General features: G+C 39.7%; 2 protein-coding genes across 5 annotated transcripts in view; both read left to right on the top strand.

Annotated features, from left to right (window-relative positions):
- The window catches only part of LOC144031002 (ephrin type-A receptor 6-like), a 187,172-nt gene that overhangs the window by 66,786 nt on the left and 97,740 nt on the right, over nt 1-22,646 (top strand). For all 4 annotated transcript variants that reach the window (XM_077537683.1, XM_077537681.1, XM_077537680.1 and 1 more), the window contains one exon: nt 9,738-10,401. In XM_077537683.1, the coding sequence (XP_077393809.1) occupies nt 9,756-10,401 (646 nt within the window). In that variant the 5' untranslated portion in view covers nt 9,738-9,755. The remainder of the gene's footprint in view (nt 1-9,737; nt 10,402-22,646) is intronic.
- LOC144031003 (uncharacterized) lies at nt 13,738-16,960 on the top strand. The gene is made up of 2 exons (XM_077537684.1): nt 13,738-14,002; nt 14,562-16,960. The coding sequence occupies exon 2, from the start codon at nt 15,155-15,157 to the stop codon at nt 16,958-16,960; it is 1,806 nt and encodes a 601-aa protein (XP_077393810.1). The 5' UTR covers nt 13,738-14,002; nt 14,562-15,154.

Genomic DNA, 22,646 nt, shown 5'->3' with positions numbered 1-22,646 from the left:
AGGTCCATGTTGCAACAAACTTAGCTACTTAGCTATTATTACTTAGCTAAAACTTAGCTAATTCTAACGCTAATTCTAACAGATAAAAAAATATTTTTTATTTTTTATTATTTATTTATTTATTTATTTATTTATTTATTTATTTTTCTAATGAAAGAAGAGACACATTTTTCTGTTGGTAAGTTCCATGTTTTATAGCAATATAACATGAAAATGGTTGGGAGTTGAATGAGTTAAGCACAATTTTGACAAGTCCCATCCACTGTGGCTCGGTTCAACTCTATTTGAAATACTTTCTGAAGAACCGATGGGGCAGTTTATTTCCAAAGCAGCTTCAAAGAAACTATCAGAACAACGGGTTGTTCTTCTGCCAAATTGCTGCACAACTACATATAAGAAAAATCTCGGAAGATGCCTGAAATTGCTTCATATTTTTGAACAATCTTTGGTCCTGTGATTGAATTTTTTTACATTTGTTTTTCTCCAGTATCGATTTTAACCTTCCGTTTGAATTGAATTCCAAGTAGCTTGTTTACTGTAACTGGAAAACCACTGTGCTTCAACTATTCAGCTTCTTAAAGCTTCACAGAATTTATTTATTTTTTTCCAATTATATCATTTTCTAAAAGTGTTTGTTTTTTCTTGTGTAATTATTTCCTCCAAAGAACACTTAGGCTTTTCACACACTGACAGTCTTGCGGTCTTTGGTTGCCTTCTGTGCCCATTTATCTTTGACTCTGTCCCTGTTTGCCTGCCACCTCCACATCGTTTTTTTCTTTTGTTTTCATTCCATCTTTCGCCTTCTCTCTGACTGCCTCTTCTCAACCGTGAGTGGCAGGTGGCGAGAACACAAAGACAGTACGCTGTGGATTTGTTTGTGTTGTCTTTTCAAAGCACTGTTGTAGTCAGGTGCACACCGAAGATACTGTACATAATGAGATGACCCTGAAACAAAGATACACACTGCGTCTTTAAAGATAGAACGTTGAATCAAAAGGTAAATGCCGGTATGAGATTTGGAAAGAGGGAACAATAAATTCAGGTAGAATGTTCATGTTTTTCTTATGGTCATATCATTTTAGAATGTGCGTCGCACAACCAACAGAACAGCTTTGACTATGAATATAATTTTGTGTCCAATTAAATTGAAATGATTAAGGTTTTAGAGGAAAGGAGAGAGAATGAGAAAGCAATGACCTTTTCAACACTTTAGGATGCCGAACTTGTCTTCATCATTGACTCTCGTGTTTGACTACACTTGCGAGTTACAAGTGCTGATTTGAAGATCTACTGTACATAAACGCTTTTTAAAGGTCTGCTGCAGGGTACGCTTGCTACGGGAAGTAGTCTCATATCAGTTTTTCTTGTTGTTTTTTTTAAATGCCAACACCATTAACATTCACAAAAAGCCCCAAGGAAACTTTTAATACGATACATGGATCCCTTTTTTTGTTTGTAATATGAAAAAAAAAGGATAACTCAACTTTTAATTAATGTTTTGTATCGACTGTGTGTGTTTGCGCTGCATGTTTTCCTCTACCTGGGAGGGTTGGTCTTATCTAAACTGTATAGTTGCACCCGCTCCTCCAGTGTGCGTAGCAGTTTGATCTCACATCAGTCAGAAGATGCTGAGCACACGTTGACATTCTTGCCTCTGCATTTCTGGCAAAAAATAGATATGTAAAACAATGAGCGCTTCCTTCCCATTTTTCCCACGCGTACTTTGTCAAAGCTGGTGGTGGGCGGGCAGTGGGCCGGGTGAAAGGTCTCTTGTCGCTATCCGCGGATGAGGAGTCACTCAGTTGGAGTGGAGATGAACGGCTCGTCACCGTTTAGGCAAATGAGATGAAGAATTCGCACAACAGTTGTGATTTTTCTGGAAGATTGGAATTAATGCAGTGATTGTAGCATGAATTTGTTCAGCAAAAAGCCTTTGTGTGGCTATTCCTGTTGTTAAATTATCCATTCATTATCATATGAACAAATTCCGCTCAGTCAAGTGGATCGTTTTGGTGAACGATAGGGCAGCTGTGATGTCATTGGCCAGGCTTTTAGTCACGGCTCATGAAATCATTGGCAATCTATATGGGAATCATCATAGAGGACGATCACTAATCATGATGCCATGTTAAAGTCCCTGTAAAGTGAAAACAAAATCAGTTCTGAATTGAACTCATTCACTGCCATTGACGGAAAAAGACGTCAAATGATGCATTTTTGCTGGGCTGGCAGTGAATGTGTGAACAACCCTGCCAATTTTTTTGGGGAAAAAAACAAAAATCATCTGTCAACTGTCATTAATTTAGACATTTTTAAGCAAGGATTGTGGTAAGTGGCTGTTTGGCAGCATTTTACAGATCGACTCAAGCCTTAACATATCTTTTACGATCTATGCGGTCAAAATGTGCAATGTGGTATCCAGTCCAGTTGTCGTTTGTTCACCGGATGCGGGCGCTTCATTGAATTTTGAGCGTCCGTCATTTGTCAACAGTCGGTAAACCCTTCCGTCATCCTCAATCCGTCAATATTTCAACTGGAACCGCTGTGTCATCGTCAATCTATCATTGGTCATTTGTCAACAAAATGGGCATTCCCTCATTGACGGACTGACGAGTTGATCAACGGGTTGCAATTAAATTGATGGATGTAAACCCACTTCCGGCAATGCTTAGCCTGTTAATTTTTCAAAGTTTGCCATCTATCATCAGCAGAACAGGCGTCCGTCATTGACGGATTTATGAGCCTTCCATCAATATGCCCTCCTTTGTTAATCGCAAAACTCGTCTTTGTCTTTTTATCGATATGCTGAAAAATCCACCCCCTCCAAACATAAACTTTTTTTTAATTCGAATTTCTAGCATTTACATTCAGGCTTATTTTCACATTTCTTGAAAATTTGAATAAAAATAGGTAGCTGGAAACCCACCTAGTCAAGTACTGCGACCTGGAACAATGGATGTACTTTTTCTAGCATCTTGCTTGTACACATAACTACATGTTTGAACTAGAGATAGACCAATATGTTTTTTCTCCAGGGCTGAGATCAAGGCCGATAAAGAATATTTGGAGCTGATATTCATTTTCAGTAAAAAGAGGGGAAAAAGGTGTTGGTGTCAATTTTTTTCTTAACTTTGTTGTAATGATAGAAAGCATGTTTATTTGACTTTTCGAAATGTAGAAGGTTTTTTTTTTTATCTTATACAAAATTCTTTTTAAATTTCTAGCAAAATGTTCAGTGAGTGCCTAAGATTATAAGTATGTGTTAAAAAGTTCTTTGGAAACCTAAACAATACCGTGTAAAGTGGCCCCACCGTCGTGAAATGTCTGTCTGGACACAGGCTATCACATCTCACTTCATTTTCTTTTTTTTTCCTGATTCTGGTTCTGGATTAATGAAAAAAGTTTACAGCTTTGTTAATCTTTCATTGTTTTGCCACTGTTGTCTTTGTAAAGTTCTGGGTGGCAACTTCCACTGGTTCTTGTAACTTAATGCTCACGATATTATACTAACAGTAATAACCAGACGGCTGCATTCTCTCAGTTGAATTGTTTACTGGATGCCAGAAAGATCGAGTACACAGCTGTGGAGCCCTCCTCCATTAGCATGCGGAAGAGGAACTGATCTATTCAAAATCGTCCCTGCACTTAATACTGTCTAGGTCGCCCGCCCACATGGGCGAACGGCTCAGCCTCGTGAGAATGTGTGGCCTGATGGCTTTAACTGGTCATCTAACTAGTCATCAAGAGCCCTAATCTAACATCTTGTTAAAGCATGTTTTTTTTTTTTCCTTTCTGGGTGGTATTGTAGCAGTTGACACAGAACTAATTATTTAGTATGAAAACTTGTTTTAATCAAGTACACAACGCAGTCACAAGGTCTAGCTGTCTAGCAAAGCCGCTATGCCGCTGTTAACTATGAAAGGGTACCTTGACTTGCTTTTGTTGTCATACTCCACAGCGTTTTAACTACGTCTGTGAAGCTGCAAGGCCAATTAATATTGAGTGGAATAGTTTTGCTGTGTAGGGATCAATAACATCTTGATAGGTGGTCGTGCTCATCGCCCTCGGCTGGTGACACACACTCAGCAGTGACCGGGCTTATGATTTCTTTTCTTGTCTCTGTTGTCTCTGAATGAAAACGAGGCGCAGAAAATGAGACGTCTGTTCAAATAATAAATTCTTTACTCAAGAGTTATACGCGGGAAGGTCGTTGGCAGGAACAAACCAGGACAGACAAAACAACACAAAAAATCCCTAAAATATGGATAAAGCAGTTAAGCTAATTTCCATAGATTTAACACCATAATCAAAATATGATCCGAGTGAAAATCATTTTTTCCTTGTCAGTTAGGTGCCATACAGCGAGAGAGGGAAAAAAACAAAACACTTAATATCAGCTCGAAAATATAAGTTCGACCTCAGCAGCTCTTAAAGCGTCACATGGGCTGAACTCTATCTTCAGTGCCCTTTGGAGGACGGCTGAGGCCTTGACCAACCAGGTGTCACTTTTGTGAGAACACTCTTGAGATCACCATGGCGATGACTGATGGCTGCTCCGGCTCCACCCTGCTGGCTAGCCATTTACGGTGATGGATGTTGGAATGAGAGGAGCGCAGGGTCTTTTGGATTTCATTTGCTCGCCGCTGTTCACTTGCCATTATTGATTTAGGGGTGTACTGGTAATAGGTAGTGGGACACCGCCTGTGTTTGGGTGTGCGGCCGTTTGTGTGTGTGTGTGTGTTCTAAAGAGAAAGTGATTTATTGATAAGCAGGATCCCTAAATGCCAGATCATCATCACATTTGAAACGCCAGACAATCATTTTACTGCCATTATGGAGCAGCTTTATTATTTTATTTCTTATTTGCAGTGTAGTTCTGACAGGGCTCAAAATCGGCCAGTCAAAACGCAGCGAGGGGCCATTTTGAGTTTCAGTTGAACCCTAACTCGTTTGGTGTAAAAAAAAAATCATTTAAGTCCGTTGATGCTGAAAATTCTTCTGATGTTGCTAGTTCTGTAGACGAGCACAGGCCGGTGGATCTGCGAGAGGGACGGGAGATCAACTTTATTGGGATCAATAATCAATAAATCAGTTGATTACTTTTGTTTAATCAACTCTTTATTCACAAATATTTTGAACTGGCAGTGCACAGAGGTTTCTGCATGAACATCCCAGAGGTCTTAAAGTAATCGATTATGAATCATTAAAAAGAAAAACATCACAACAAGCTTTACACAAAGTTTTTTTTAAAGCACGTTGGATTATTTTCATTTGCTGTCATTAAAATTGCATACACATTTTGTCTTCCTACCTCAAGGGGGCATTTTAGTTAACTCTTTTACTGCCACGCGTTATCAAAGAAAAACTTTGATATGACAGAGGCTTTGATCATTGACGAAAAAGAGATACAATGCTTCCATCTCCTGGCCATAGTTTAGAGTGTTTCAGATTCCACAACCCATTGACCAGGCAGCGCTGCACTTAGACGCACTGAGAAAAAAAAAAAAAAAAATTGTTGACGTTATTTAACGTTTATGGCAATATACGTGGTGATTTTACTGATCGTTATTAAACGTTTTTGGCAGTCAAAGAGTTAAAAGACTTCAGGGAGGTTCATTTGGTAAAATATTTAAAGGGATACTTTACTTATTTAGCCATTTTTTGACAGTCAAACATTAATATTTTGCCGATAATAAATTTAATATTTCATTAATTTTCATATACATTATATTAGTTCCTTTAACTCATTCACTGCCAGTCATTATAGAAAATTTGTACATTTCCAATACTCACGTGATATTCCATTCAATAATTATATATAAACCGAATCTACCAAATAACAGAATAGACTCCCTACTTTTTGTCCCGTCCCGTTCTTTTATAATTGACAGCAGAAAAATGTAGGTTTGCCAAAATACAGCCATTTCTCCCATGGACTCTGAAACTGTGTTTATTTCCTATAAAATGGGGCAATGATGTCATCTACCGGTGGTTGGGCATCAGTAAAGTTGTTTCCAAGTTTGATATTTACAGTGGAGCATGCTCAGATTCGCCCCCATTTCGCACCGCTCTAAAAAATACAATTGACAAGTATACTTGTCAAAGGCAGTGAATGAGTTAAAAACAATTTTTTTTAACTTGCTGTCGACTGAAAATGACATCACAAGGGCTCAGGTAACCAATCACAGCTCAGCTTGTGAATGTCACATGACCAAACCAAGAAAACAGCTGAGCTGTGATTGGTCACCGGAGCCTTTGTGATGTCATTTTCAGTCGACAGCAAGTTGCAAAATGTGTTTTTAAAGGTACTAATTGTACGTAAAAAATAATGAAAGTATCAAATTAATTATAGACAAAATATTCACTTTTTATTGCTATAATGGGCTAAATAAGTAAAGTAGCCTTTAAATGCAGTTAATATACATTGAATAAACAAGTCAAATATGGTATCTAATTGGCTAGCTATAAATTACGCTGATGTTTGTTCTTGACAAAGCCTTGTGGTAATTAATTTTTGATTCCACTGACTACATAAAAAAAAAATCTAATTCTTCTATAATATAAGTGACAAGTGATTCAAAGTATCTCCTTCCTTATGTCGCATATAGACAGCCATCTATCGAACATTACCAAGAAGTATAGCGTATCATCTTTTTACCATATTAATGGTTTTCTTCTATAGCACCAGTCATGTACAAGGTCACAAGGAAACGAGAGTCTGTCCCTACTGGCATTCCGCGAACAGATCATAAATCTACCACATAGGAACTTTTCACGCATGAGAGTGTCACCAGGGACTTGGGACCCCATAACAACATCTCACTTTTGCCCCATGCTACAAATTTACCGTTGCTGCGAGCCCCTGTCAGTCATCGGGTCTTAGGATCATGATCATCTGCAGTAATTGTGATCGTCCAGAAATGTGAAAAATGATAGCAAAATATCACTTAAAAGTCCTTTGTGAAGGTGCTCTGCAGACTCACATACGCCCGCATTTAATTCTCATTGTTTTTCTCATAAAGTCACACAGAGCTGACATCAAGTTCCCCAATGAGCGCACACTCTTCATCCATCTCCCTAATACCGATTACTGTACCGGTGGGTGTTTCCGTCGGCGCGTTCTAAAGGTTGCGAGTTTTTCATCCGTCACAGAGGGAGACTAGCGTTGAATAAAAATATCTCAATCGCGGTGACAGTAACACACATACACACACATCAGTGGGTCATGTGCGTGACAAAGACCGAGACTGAGTGAAGAAAGCTTCAGGTCGACACATGAGTTATGGGAAAGGAGATGAGAGAAACTGATGGATTAGAAAAGAGAAAATATATACCAAGGCAAACCTGAACATTTATACAACAATGATGATAATAATCCTTGGACTGGAACGGATTTGAAAATCTAAGGTCATAATTTGGAGGGTCATACATTCATGTGAACATTCGTGTGTGTGTATATATGAGGTGAAATTAACATGAAGCCATCAACTCACTATGCCAACAACACATTGTACTATGTGACAAAGAATTTGAAGATATGAAAAACTGGTTATCTATTTCATGCTCATGAATACACCTCAATATACACTGTACTGTATATTAACATGAATTCACGTTATTAGATATTAGGGAAGGCTTTTTACAGGCGCTTTTATGTGAAGTACCTGCCAGATGAAACGGGGGTAAAGAGGGCAGAAAACCATACTGTTTAACAAATGACTTTTTTTTAAAATTATTATTAAAGACCGCTGTCTAATAATAAGAATGACTCGACTTTTATAAGAACCTAGATGATATCCTCAACCCCCCTCTGACACAACCGTGATGCGCTATAATAAACTATTCTAAAGGAGAGTCGCTAAGGGCTCTGTCTGACATTGCTACATTGCTTTTTGGTTTGGGGGGGGGGGGGGGGGGTTTCACTGGCTTGCTCAGTTGTCCTTCAGCAACCGCTGGAGAACACACATTCGATTTACGCACTTTAGCGTACTGTGGACGTTAGTATCATGTCGTGGCGTTGGTTTGAAAACATTTGTAAAAATGTGTCATGTGACATTGCTCCTTTATCTGTTTTCAATTGAATAATTGATGGAGAGACTCAGCAAAAGCAAAAAGATGCAAATTCCTGTTATGGATGAGTGAATTTTTACAAGTTCCATGTCGTATGTTGTGTGTCCTTGAGTAAGCTGCCAACTTCCCTATATTATTTAATGTCTATTCATGAGTTTTATTAGCTTTTTTAAAAAGTGGATGATTGCATAGTTGCTTTTGAGTGTTCAAATTCCTCAAAGAGACAGTGTGTAGACATTTCTGCCAACTAGTGGTGAACTAAGAAAATGCGACGACCTAAGTTTGAAGCGTGCCTCATAGAGACCACATTTCGCAAGCCTGCCACCCATTACCACATTCGCTAAGTTTGTCTATTTGGGGTATCCGTAGCAGAAAGATGGCGGCAAAACATGTCAGCCTCCTGTAAAGTGAGGCACTGCCTATGTAATATAATTAGCGATTAATACTCAACTCAACTTTACAACTTAACTCAACCTTCGCTCCCGGCTGTTTTACTGGATTTTGGCTGATTTTGCAAGTCCCTGACAGAATATTGTATTCAATTGCTATAAAAACATGGAACCTATCAAAAGAAAGATTAAAGTCTCTTCTTTCATCAGGAAAAAAAAGTATGATTCTATCTGTTTCCGTTTTGCAGCAATTACCATTAGAAGAGAGCTAAGTTTAATCAGTTTTCACAAATCTATTCAAAATTGTAAGTAATTGAGCTTTTTTCCTACATGGCCCTGGTTGATCTCCTTTGCTCTGCTGCCACCTGCTGGCCGTTTGTGTAATAACTAGCATTTCTGCCACCGTTCTTTGCAGTTGAGAGGCTGCATCAAAGCCTTCTGTATGCTTTACCATAAAAAACAAAACAAAACAACAACAAAAAAACGTATAAGTACGTCTTTGGGACACTTAAAACATTTAAAAAAAACGTATTTACACGTTATTGGGAGCAAATGAGTTAATTGTTCATTAGCACGTCAGTGTCCAGCCCAGGTGAGCTATTTTTAGAACAATCAGTGTCCCACCACTGGTGAGTTATTTTTAGAACAGATCACAGTTACTCTACTCTCACTCCCACCCCTCCTTGAATGTGCACTGCAGGAGAAGTTAATTGAAGGCAATTAAGTCTAGTCAAGTCAACTTCAACGAGGCTTGTTTATGCAACTCATTAAGGTGACAGGCAGTATTAACAGTTATTGAAGGGAGGGAAAAAAACTTTTTTTTTTTTTTTTTTTTTTTTTAAATGACCTCTACTTTGTGAGTGGGCGTGGAACATATAAGACTGAAGTGAGGACACACTATCTGAAAAAATGTGCATAGATGTGATTGAACGCATTTTTTGCATATGATTGAAATTTATACAAGGTATTTAAAATTGGGGTGGGCTGACCAGCCCAAAAATTATGGAATTCCTCATGGCCAGTCCTCCTCTGGTGTTAAAGCTGGCCAATACTAAACAATATATGTGGACATAGGAGGTTTCCAGGCACCAATGGTAATAATATATCAAGGCAAATATCCAACAATATAAAATTGTCAACAAATCAGTCAATGAAATGAGCTCATAAAAATCAACATTTTATCCCCACATGACATTAGGGTGTGTTGTGCATTTAAATTTGTCATTTAAACAGTTTTCTTTTCATCTAACCCCAACCCTTTTTATATTCTCTCCATAGTGGGATGCCATCACAGAGATGGACGAGCACAATCGGCCCATTCACACCTTTCAGGTGTGCAACGTGATGGAGCCCAACCAGAACAACTGGCTTCGATCCAACTGGATTTCTCGACAGGCAGCCCAAAAAATCTACGTGGAGCTTCGCTTCACCTTACGCGACTGCAACTCCATCCCTTGGGTGTCGGGCACGTGCAAGGAGACCTTCAACCTCTTCTATCATGAGACGGACGAGGCGCACGGTGTCAAATTCAAACCTGCTCAGTACACCAAGATCGACACCATTGCCGCAGACGAGAGCTTCACTCAGATGGATCTGGGAGACCGCATTCTGAAGCTCAACACTGAGGTGCGTGAGGTGGGACCCATGACCAAGAACGGCTTCTATCTCGCATTCCAGGACATTGGGGCCTGCATTGCTTTGGTCTCGGTGAGAGTCTACTACAAGAAATGCCCGTTCACACTGAGAAACCTGGCCTCGTTTCCAGACACGGTGCCTCGCGTGGACTCATCCTCATTGGTGGAGGTGAGGGGGGCGTGTATTGACCATGCTGAAGAAAGGGACACACCCAAGCTCTTCTGTGGAGCGGATGGTGACTGGTTAGTCCCCTTGGGAAGATGCGTCTGCAGTGTTGGCTATGAGGAGGTCGACGGCTCCTGCAATGGTAAGTTGATTAACTCTTTTACTGCCAAATGTTATCCAAAAAAAGACAACACCTACAGTGCCAGCCATTTTGAGCATTTTGACTCATCTTTCAAGGCAAACACTGATATTGTGTACAATTATGCTATTATTTTCTGTCATGCCCCCCCCCCTAGTAAGAAGACCAACCCCCACCCCCACCCCCACCCCCCCGCGCCTATAAATAGTATTATTTGTCTATAAAATTGTTATAAGCACACCTCTGCATAAGACTGTATCCGTATTGACATAAAAAGATAATTAAAAAAGAAAGAAATATGGACCAACTTGCAACAAATAGCTTTATTAACGGTAACAGAAAAGATTTAAAGTGCATCTGAAATTCAAAAATAAAATTAAATCCTTAATTAAACTACAAACATTTTTTCACTGACCATGTCAAACCATATGATACGGAAAAATAAAATTACATAAAATCAATACACAATAATGCATTCAAACTGATCACCAACATTAACTCAGGAGCACAATATTAAAAAAAAAAAAAAAAAAAAAAAAAATCACTTTAACCTGCAAAACAAAAATATAAAATAATTATTTTATTTATTTATTTATTTATTTATTTTTTTTGCTGTGTGCAAAGCGCGCATGCTCAGTGCAAACAAAACCCCTACACCACCGAGCGAATACTCCCTGTGCACACTCTGCCAATAATGAGAGCGCCACTGCCCCCTAATGTAGTGGAGGTCCAATTGCATCTGATTCTAGTACAGTAAAAAAAAAAAATCTAAATAAAAAAAAATAAAAAAGCATGTTCCCCGAGGTCAACCCCTACTCATTCTAGGAGGCATTAGCAATTTAGACAGATAAATAATGTGGATCATTGACATAACCAGAAGGCTATATCCATCAACTTCATACAGGATTTAAAAGAAAGCTATTAAGATCATTAGATATGTGTGATTATTTTTTTATTTATATAAACAATTCTTCTTTAGCTCCAGATTTTTTCATTTATTTTTTTGGCATTATTTTTGTTTCAGCACTCGTTGCCTTCTGCTGCTTCTTAACACCCTTCCGTAATTTTCTTTGCCTCATTTTTATTGCTTGCTGCTTAGTCTCTCCAGATTAAGATGAGAGCTAATGTAATTTTGGCCCTGGTATGCGGTGGAGATCTAGTCTGGTATCGTTTCTTGTCTTATTAGTCTCTATCTATCTATCTATCTATCTATCTATCTATCTATCCATCTATCTATCTATCTATCTATCTATCTATCTATCTATCTATCTATCTATCTATCTATCTATCTATCTATCTATCTATCTATCTATCTATCTATCTATCTATCTATCTATCTTGCTAGCTAGCTAGCTAGCTAGCTTTCTATCTATATCTCTATCTCTATCTATCTCTCTTGCTAGCTAGCTAGCTAGCTTTCTATCTATCTTGCTAGCTAGATAGCTAGCTTTCTATCTATCTATCTATCTATCTATCTATCTATCTATCTATCTATCTATCTATCTATCTATCTATCTATCTATCTATCTATCTATCTATCTATCTATCTATCTATCTATCTATCCCTCGCTCGCTCTCTCGCTATCGCTATCTTTCAAGCTATCTGTCTGTCTGTCTGTCTGTCTGTCTGTCAAATAACTATAATAAATATTGTAAATATTGTCAGTGAAGTGAATGTGGATTTGCAGTTTCTTTGTTTTTCTCTTGGGTTGAATTTGTTTGCCACGCGTGGGTGTGTTCGGGCATCTGTACTGCGCATGCCACCTGCTACTCCAGGGGCGGCGCTGGTGTTGCAAATTACCCACACTGACTTGGTAACAGTTTGAACCACAGCTGTCTGATATGATTTTTGGATTATCCCTGGCACAATGCAATGGCATAAGAGACACATCCATCAAGGTCTACTGACAGTTTTTTGTCAAAGTTGCCAAAAATTCAACAATTAGACAGTTTTACATAATCGCATCATTATAAATAAGTATAATTGTATTCTACGACGACATCTGGATCACTACTTTCTTCTTACCCTGGCTTGTATTGCGCAGTCCATTGTTTACATTGTTATGTGTATGACATCATGGAATATCAAATGGGCTAAATGTAAAATAAATTACAAGTCAGTGCCACTATAGGAATAATGTTGTGCACTCATTTGTAAAATGTGTTTCACCAGATTCTTCTCTATGATTTATCACTTGTTACTGGTTGCACTGCACTGCTAGATCTGGAAAATTCCTCACATGCGTACAATAGCCGCATGTCAAAAAATGTTAAGTCCAAGTCAGTGAGGACTCTATTGAGGGTAAAGCAGATGGCGTTCACTTTGCGTTTGAGTTGCGTTTTCAAGCGTGCTGTTGATTCTACAGATGATAATGAAACGTGGTGCATCTCCACCATCTGCTTTTTATCATTTGAGACTTTTTTAAATTAACAAAATGTTGTGCTATGCAATCAAATGCTTATTTTGAAATGCATATCTTCAGGAACAAATATTGACTTTTAAAACATCATGCTGTGACAGTTAATGGGTGACGGCAACATGATTAGAAACCCTGCGCGATGCCTTCCCATCCATCTCCTGTCAGTCAATGAGCAACGCGTTTGGGAAGCTGAGTTCGCTGATGGCGTTTTTCCACAAGCTCAGCAACGGAATTGAAAGCATGCTCATTGCTGCCTTTGTAAGAAGGGCTGACAGTAATGAAGCAGGAAGACGCATGTCAATATTTCAAAGATGAATTTAAAACAGTGGTTCTTAGCCTTCTTTAATGAAAATTAAAATATTTTGTTCAAATTCATGACATATTAGTGAATATTTTTTTAAGTATCAAACTTCCAAATACTTATACTATTAAAAAGTTTTTTTTTTGTTTTTTTTTTCCCCAGTCGCTGTGTCCTTGCTAATGTAGCAGTGTTTGTCTTCCCATTTGATGTAGCATAATGATAATTGCAAAGCTGCAATGGAGCAAGTAAAACGCTTGAAAATGACTGACAATTACTTTCTTTTTAAATACTTACCCATTATCCGCTCATCTCCACTCATCTAATGGAGGTTACAATAAGTAATGTGAATGTCAGACGTATACTTGTGTAATGTGCTTCGGGGATAACATTTTATCTACCATAATGCAATTTATTATGAAGCATTACCGCCCTCCATTAGGCCTTCATTCATTGATTTCAACACAATGAGTAAATGGACACATTGTAATTGTAACCCTGTGAACAATTAAGGGTTAAAATACAAAAAAGATAAAAAACAGAAAAATAATTAATATCATTAGAATATTATTTCAATCCATAAAAGTATTTTTATTGTGTTATTTTTTAACACAATATGCCGTTGACGTTCATTTATACCGGAAGTCCCTCCCCGTAGTCACTTGATTGACAGGCAGAGAGTGAACGTTGGAGAGAGGGAGAGAGAGCGCGAGGAACGAGCACGCTGGACGGAGTCACCGCAGCAGAGAAACCGAACGCTCAGAAACAACTTTAACGTGATTAAAACCCATTTATACACAATTAAGTCAACGAAGACAACTGTTGAAGACAAGTGAAGTGATCAGGAACCGGGCGAATCCGCGTTTTTTGATTATTTTTGGCCTCGGTAAGCTAAACCATGCCAAGTTACCTTACATGTGCAGACAAGCTAATCGCTAAGCTATGCTAACGATTAGCCATGCTATGTTACCAGCATATTATTAAGTGTTTTAAAAACGTTTATTGATGCCTAAGCTGGTTGAGTGAAATTTTCGAAGTTAATGTGATGAAGGAAGCTTTTACACATGAGGAGAAATATTACTGAAAGTGATGTTTTTGTATATTTTGAAGTGTTTTTTACACAGTGCTATTGAATGTCATTAACAGTCAATTCTATTGCCTGTTGCATTTCGTTGAGTATAAATAAGTATTGCAGCCAGTAATAATAAGCTGTAATTAATTTGCACTATTGTGACCACCACTATTTTGCTTTGTTAAATAAGAAATGAAAAGATGCATCATACATTTTGATATGAGACTTGGCATTGTTTTGTTAAGTTACATTACAATTTAAAAATGCTTTAGCAGCATTGTTGAAATGGCTGAACAATATTAGAGGTGTTTTCAGATAGACAATAGTTATCTTAAGTTTTTAAGATGAGTAAAATCCTGTTTGTAAAAAACAGGTCAGGTCTTTTGAACGGATCAAAAACCTCGTGGAAGATTCTGGAACCATTGATGGCGAGCCACCCAGATTGAACAGTGAGGAATCATCATTCACGGATCTCTACAGTGTGGTAGGACAGTACCAACGAACAGAACTTGACACGAACTTTTGGAAAAGGATGCAAGCGAGAAAACAAGTGATCACAGACTTTTAGACTTGACTTAACGGACTACTTAAGACGACTCTTTATTTTTTAAAGGGCCCAATTTTATTTTTTTTAATGGTTCATTTTGTCTGTTATTGTTGTAATTGATGACATACTGTTACTAAAGTGTTTTGTTAAGTTATCTGCTCTGATGTATTCATTTATGGTCACAGCCCACTGCACTTAGCTCCGTAGTCTTACCTAGAATCATTTGCGTTGTTCTGTTAAACTGGTTACATCTTAAAAGTTGGCGAGCCAGCCAGGAGCTTTGTGTATGACTGTTTCCATATCTGAACACTGTTATTACGCCACCTAGTGATTGGTTTTTGAATTGCAAGAAAAAAAATCTATTGATTGAAATCTGATTTCTAAAATTGAAAATTAGTTTTGTGTGTTAGAAGTTAGAAATGGAGATTGTTGAAGCTGAAAACATCAAAGTTCCGAACTCTGTCATAGTTAGTGGATTGTCATATACTCATATAGATGAAGAGGTTTTTGATTTTTTGAAGCAGTATGGGTCAATTAGGAGAGTAATTGAAATTGATAACCCAGAGTCAGAATTCTATAAACAAGCCATCGTTGAGTTTGAATCGGGCGAGGCAGTGCAGTCACTTGAAACCCTCCTACCGATAAATAGACCAAGTTCTGAAGACCCTACAGTCATTCACCATGTGAAAACCTTAGCTAGTGTCTACAGTTGCACAGCTGGCACTGGAATAACTCACACTTTTTTGTCTGAGCTTAAAGACATTGCCAAATTGAGTGGAATGTCATTTGAAGATATCTTGAGGGAGGAGTTGACCAGAATAACGAAAACAATTGGAGAACAAACTTCAGAGAAAGAAGCTGTGACACTTCAAGAACAAACACCTCAGGAAACAACTCTTACCCGACCAGAGCGTGAAAGGTTAGTGACTCCACCACTCACTGCACCAACCCAGCCTAGACCCACTCCAGGTCCGCCTTTTAAAATCTTTCCACCCACTGACCCCAAACCAACCACTGGTCTAACTTCACTGAACTTTGCCGGAACAAACGCAACTTGTTTTGGAAACCAGCCTCACACTGAACCAGTTGCTCCATTCACCCCGCCTGTAGTGAGGGATCACATGAATAACTTGCCCTTGTCCCCTGATCAACTTAGCACACCCGAAGTTCAGCGTGTAGTGGTTGAGCACATTGTAAAAAGCACAGAAATCGCATCCCAGTTGAACTCTATGACAAAATTGAGACCCTTTTCAGGAAAAGTTCCTTGTTCCCAGTATGAGTTGGATTACGATACTTGGAGAACTAGCGTTGAATTCTACTTGAACGATCCCAGTGTTTCAAAATCACATTTGACAAGAAGAATTGTTGACAGCCTCTTACCCCCTGCTGCTCATGTAGTAAAACCTTTAGGTCCCCAAGCTTCTCCAATAGACTACCTGAATTTGCTTGACTCAGCATATGCCACTGTGGAAGATGGTGATGAGTTATTTGCTAAATTCCTCAGTACTCACCAGGACTCAGGAGAGAAACCATCCAGTTACCTCCACAGATTACATTCATCTTTGAGTGCAGTTGTGAAGAAAAAGACTGTGAATTCCAACGATGCAGATAAACAGCTCATAAAACAATTTTGTAGGGGATGTTGGAATAACACATTGATTGCCACCCTCCAACTTGAACAAAGACAAAATAACCCACCTACTTTTGCCGAATTTCTATTGTTGCTGCGAACCGAAGAGGATAAACAAGCCGCCAAGGCCAATCGGATGAAACTGCATCTTGGATTCACAAAGACAAAAGCCCAAGTTCACACCCAAGCTGCATCTGTTGACACCACTGAGAATGAAAACACAACTCAAGATGATAGCATCCCTTCTACCATGAAACAAATTCAGAAGCAAATAGCTGATCTTCAGGCGCAGTTGGCAGCATTTACTATCCCCAAAGTGGAAAAACCTGTGAAACCTAAAACACCAAAAACTCAGAACACCAAGCCAAAAGAAAACCATCCTCTTCCTCAAATGCAGAACTCTACTCAAACCACAAATTCTAGAAGGCCCAGGCCATGGTATTGTTTTAGATGTGGGGAGGACGGCCACATTGTCACGAGCTGCTGCAATCCAGAAAATCCAACCCTTGTTGACATGAAGAGAAAAGAGCTGAAAGAAAAACAAAAGGCTTGGGATGAGAAGAACACTTCAACTAACTCTTCACATTTAAACTAGAAGCGGCTCCTGCAGAGGGGCTATCAGGAACCGAAAACCAGCAAAGCCTCAAAAAGAAATCAAAGACAACGGCAACACTGAAAGGGCAACCAGTTAAACATTCAAGAAGAATTCCGAAAGGACTTATTGGACGCAAGTGTACTGCTACTGTTGAAGTTGGAGGGGTGGAGAGTAATTGTCTACTTGATACCGGCTCTCAGGTTACCACAATATCTCAGTCATTCTACGATGATTTCCTTTCAGACTACTTAATCAAGCCAGTGAGTGACATACTAGAGGTCGAAGGAGCCAATGGGAAACCTGTGCCTTATGCTGGTTATGTGGAAGTGAGCTTGAAGTTTCCAAAAGACTTTATCGCCTCAGAACCAGAAATTGACACACTTGCTTTGATAGTACAGGATACTCGTTCCAACAGCAGTATACCGGTACTAATCGGAACAAACACTCTTGATCCTCTCTATGAAGAGTACTGCGATGACACCACCCACAATTCTACCACATTCTGTGGGTATGCTCAAGTGCTGAAAACTCTCCAGCTACGACATCAGCAACGCACCAGTGGAAGGCTTGGCCTGGTAAAATGCAGAGGCAGCATACCTACTACAATTCCAGCCGGTCAGAAAGTTGTCCTGCAAGGATTTGCAAGTGAAAAAACAGTTGGCAATGAGCAATGGGCACTGCTAGAGTCACCAGCGATGTCATCTTTGCCTGGTGGAATCTTCACCGATTGTTGCCTGGTGACCTTACCGACTCAACACCCTTTTAAGGTACCTGTAGTGCTCAGAAATGAAACGGATCATGACATAACATTACCCATCAATTGTGTCATTGCTGAGCTAACAGTAGCTCAAGAAACTATCCAAGATTCTTACCAAGACAAAAGAGCTGCCCAACCATGTGATGAATCCCTTCAGTCAAACAACTTTCAAGCTAAAGCCAGTATATTTAGTCAACAAAACAATGAACCAGACACAAAGTTAAAGTTCAATTTTGGCGATTCCTCACTTCCAGAGGAGTGGAAAACAAGAATAACCAAAAAGTTAAATGACTACTCTGATGTATTCTCTCATCATGATTTTGACTTTGGGCATGCTACAAATGTCAAACATCATATCCGACTCAAGGATGAGACACCATTCAAACAGCGACCACGTCCTATTCATCCACAGGATTTTGAAGCTGTAAGACGCCATCTCCAAACCCTTCTCGATGCTGGAATTATCAGAGAATCAGAGTCACCTTTTTCATCCCCAATTGTGGTCGTCAAAAAGAAAAATGGTGATGTAAGACTGTGCGTGGACTACAGAAAGTTAAACCTCCAGACCATTAAGGATGCATACGCCTTACCAAATCTGGAGGAATCATTTTCTGCACTCAGTGGATCTCAATGGTTCTCTGTCATGGATTTAAAATCTGGATACTACCAGGTCGAGATGGAGGAGAGCGACAAACACAAAACAGCCTTTGTCTGTCCCTTAGGATTTTGGGAGTGGAATCGTATGCCACAGGGAATAACAAATGCACCGTCTACTTTTCAGCGCTTAATGGAAAAGTGCATGGGAGATATACACCTGCGAGAAGTGCTTGTTTTCCTTGATGACTTGATTGTTTTTTCCAAATCCTTGGAGGAACATGAATCCCGACTGATCAATGTTCTGAACCGACTGAGAGAAAACGGTCTCAAGTTATCACCAGAAAAATGTAGTTTTTTCAAGACATCAGTGCGTTACTTGGGACACATTGTCTCAAGGAATGGAGTTGAAACTGATCCAGAGAAGGTTAAAGCACTCAAGACCTGGCCGAGACCTCAGACATTGAAGGAGCTGAAGTCCTTCCTTGGATTTTCCGGTTATTACCGGAGATTCGTACAGGATTATGCAAAGATCGTGAAGCCCTTGACAAACCTGACTGCAGGCTACCCACCGATCCGGAAAGGTAGCAAACCAATTAAATCTGATGGCAAGTACTTTCACCCCAAAGAGCCATTTGCAGAGAGATGGACCCCTACTTGTCAGCAGGCTTTCGAGAACATCATTGAAAAGCTCACATTGTCCCCTGTGTTAGGGTTCGCAGATCCGAAGTTACCTTATGTGCTCCATACAGATGCTAGTACAACGGGACTCGGAGCTGTGTTATACCAGGAGCAGGATGGACGAAGTCGAGTCATTGCCTACGCAAGTAGAGGATTATCACGCAGTGAAGCAAAATATCCAGCACACAAGTTGGAATTTTTAGCCCTAAAGTGGGCTATCACCGAAAAATTCCATGACTACTTGTATGGTAACTACTTCAAGGTGGTAACTGATAACAACCCACTGAGGTATATACTCACCTCTGCTAAACTGGATGCTGCCAGTTATAGGTGGTTGTCTTCCCTGTCCACCTTCACATTTGACATTATGTACAGAGCAGGCAAGCAGAACCAAGACGCAGATGGGTTGTCAAGAAGACCTCAGGGTGAATTGATAAATGATGAGCAGTCGCAAGGTGAAAGTCAAAGGATACTTGAGTTCACGTCACATCACCTGACTCCTGATGACAGCAAATTCTGTTGTGCTGAAACATTCAAGGCAACATGCCAGAACCACATTGTTGCTGGTGAAGGAGATCTCACCCCTTCTTGCTTAGTAGAGTCTCTTGCTATCCATCCAGATGCTATTCCTGCTGAGTTTGAAGAGGAGGAAAGTCAAGGTCTTCTTACAATTCCCAAGTATACCAATGCAGAACTTGTAAATCTTCAAAGAGCCGACCCAGTTATTAACAGCATCATAAAGATTCTACTGTCCCAAGAGCCTGTACCTGGCAACCTCAAATCACAGTCACCTGAGTTTCAGCTGATGTTCCGGGAGATGAGACGGTTTGAACTGAAAGATAATCTGTTATACAGAAGACGACATTGTGACAATAGACCTGTATGTCAACTTGTTTTGCCACACATATTGAGGCCATCAGTACTTACCAGTCTTCACAATCAAATGGGCCACCTGGGCATGGAGCGTACACTTGAGCTGGCAAGATCAAGGTTCTACTGGCCAAAGATGTCGTCTGATGTTGAGACAAAGATTCGGACCTGTGAAAGGTGTGTGAAGAGAAAAAGTCAACCAGAGAAGGCTGCGCTGTTAGTTAACATCCAAACCAGTAGGCCCCTGGAACTGGTTTGCATGGACTTCCTGTCTTTGGAACCAGACAGCCACAATACCAAAGATATCCTGGTTATTACCGACCACTTCACACGGTATGCTGTAGCTATACCTACGAAAGACCAAAAGGCCAGTACAGTCGCCAAATGTTTGTGGGACCAATTCCTCTCTCATTATGGGTTCCCAGAACGCCTCCATAGCGATCAAGGGCGTGACTTCGAGTCTCAAACCATCAAAGAGCTATGCGTTCTGGCTGGTATCCGTAAGGTGAGGACAAGCCCATATCATCCCAGAGGGAACCCAGTAGAGCGATTTAATCGCACATTGTTGAGCATGCTGGGTACTCTTCAGGAAAAGGAAAAAACAAAGTGGCGGGAACATGTCAAGCCACTAGCTCATGCTTATAATTGCACGAGAAATGACAGCACTGGATTTTCCCCATATGAGTTGATGTTTGGACGTCAGCCAAGATTGCCGATTGACATTGCCTTTGGATTGCCAGTCAAAGACAGATCGTCTACCTCACATTCGCAATATGTAAAAAATCTCAAGTCTCATCTGGAAGAAAGCTACCTGTTGGCAGCTGAAAATGCAAAGAAAATAGCCGATAAGAACAAGAAAAGGTTTGATGTACGAGTAAGAGAATCTACTCTTGAAGAAGGAGATAGAGTCCTTGTACGTAACCTTCGTCTTCGGAAAAAGCACAAGCTTGCTGACCGTTGGGAGTCGAAGGTTTACATTGTGCAGAAGAGAGTGGGCGATATACCTGTCTATGTAGTGTGTCCCGAAGGTCAGGAAGGGCCGAGCCGCACATTACATCGTGACCTACTTTTACCTTGTGGGTTCATTTCAGGAGAAGATGTAGAAGCAGAAAGGCCAAAACCCACTCGTAGGCCCAGAACCCGGCAAACTCCTATTCAAACAGTTGAGCAACCACCATTTTCAGATGATGATGATGATGATGATGATGATGAGTCATCATTCTATCCAAGGAACATTTCTGAGGTGGAGACGAGACTTGTTGGACACTTACCTGCTGAAGTGGAGAACCCTACTGGAGTAGAGTATGACAGCTTACCTGAACCAGCTTCTGTAGGAATCAATCCCAACTATATAGAAAAGAACTCGATGGAACAGCAACCTGAGGAAACATTACCTGTTTTTGAATCGGAAGGAGATCCAGGACAATACAAAAAGGATACAGAAACAATTCACAATCCACTGGATACTGAGTCTGAATCAGTGGAACAACAGTCTGACCAAAGACAAAATTTTCCTGATGCTGACAGAGAATGCAATATCAAAATACCTGGAAAGGGAGAAAACTCAAAAGCACAGATGGATAAGTCATCGGGTAAGGAGAATGGAATAGAGAAGGAGAAAGAACCCTTGTGTCTTCAAGAGGAACTAATGGAGGGATCACAATTAAAATTTCAAGTGAATAACGCTCCATCAGCTCCAGATGTTGGTCGAGATTCTGTGGTCCAAGGTGAACACAGTGATACTGAGGAATGTAGTGACCATCCTCGGAGGTCCGAGCGATCCCGGAAGCCCCCAGGAAGGTTCACTTACCCCCAACTTGGAAAACCATTGATTACATTTGCCCAGACCATACTTGATGGTTTTAACCAAGCTTTGGTTGGCGCGTTTGAGAGTAATTATTCAGGGAGCAGTAGAACATGAAGGGACTCATGTCACTTCAGGGAGGGAGGATGTAACCCTGTGAACAATTAAGGGTTAAAATACAAAAAAGATAAAAAACAGAAAAATAATTAATATCATTAGAATATTATTTCAATCCATAAAAGTATTTTTATTGTGTTATTTTTTAACACAATATGCCGTTGACGTTCATTTATACCGGAAGTCCCTCCCCGTAGTCACTTGATTGACAGGCAGAGAGTGAACGTTGGAGAGAGGGAGAGAGAGCGCGAGGAACGAGCACGCTGGACGGAGTCACCGCAGCAGAGAAACCGAACGCTCAGAAACAACTTTAACGTGATTAAAACCCATTTATACACAATTAAGTCAACGAAGACAACTGTTGAAGACAAGTGAAGTGATCAGGAACCGGGCGAATCCGCGTTTTTTGATTATTTTTGGCCTCGGTAAGCTAAACCATGCCAAGTTACCTTACATGTGCAGACAAGCTAATCGCTAAGCTATGCTAACGATTAGCCATGCTATGTTACCAGCATATTATTAAGTGTTTTAAAAACGTTTATTGATGCCTAAGCTGGTTGAGTGAAATTTTCGAAGTTAATGTGATGAAGGAAGCTTTTACACATGAGGAGAAATATTACTGAAAGTGATGTTTTTGTATATTTTGAAGTGTTTTTTACACAGTGCTATTGAATGTCATTAACAGTCAATTCTATTGCCTGTTGCATTTCGTTGAGTATAAATAAGTATTGCAGCCAGTAATAATAAGCTGTAATTAATTTGCACTATTGTGACCACCACTATTTTGCTTTGTTAAATAAGAAATGAAAAGATGCATCATACATTTTGATATGAGACTTGGCATTGTTTTGTTAAGTTACATT

This window comes from Festucalex cinctus, chromosome 11 (genome assembly GCF_051991245.1).
Source record: "Festucalex cinctus isolate MCC-2025b chromosome 11, RoL_Fcin_1.0, whole genome shotgun sequence".
Classification (NCBI taxonomy): Eukaryota; Metazoa; Chordata; class Actinopteri; order Syngnathiformes; family Syngnathidae; genus Festucalex; species Festucalex cinctus.
The sequence above is the reverse complement of the archived record's forward strand: the minus strand, read 5'-3'. Positions and strand labels throughout refer to the sequence as shown.

Excerpts from the sequence above, each read along its gene's own strand:
- LOC144031003 (XM_077537684.1), top strand. The coding sequence starts at position 15,155 with ATGGAGATTGTTGAAGCTGAAAACATCAAAGTTCCGAACTCTGTCATA.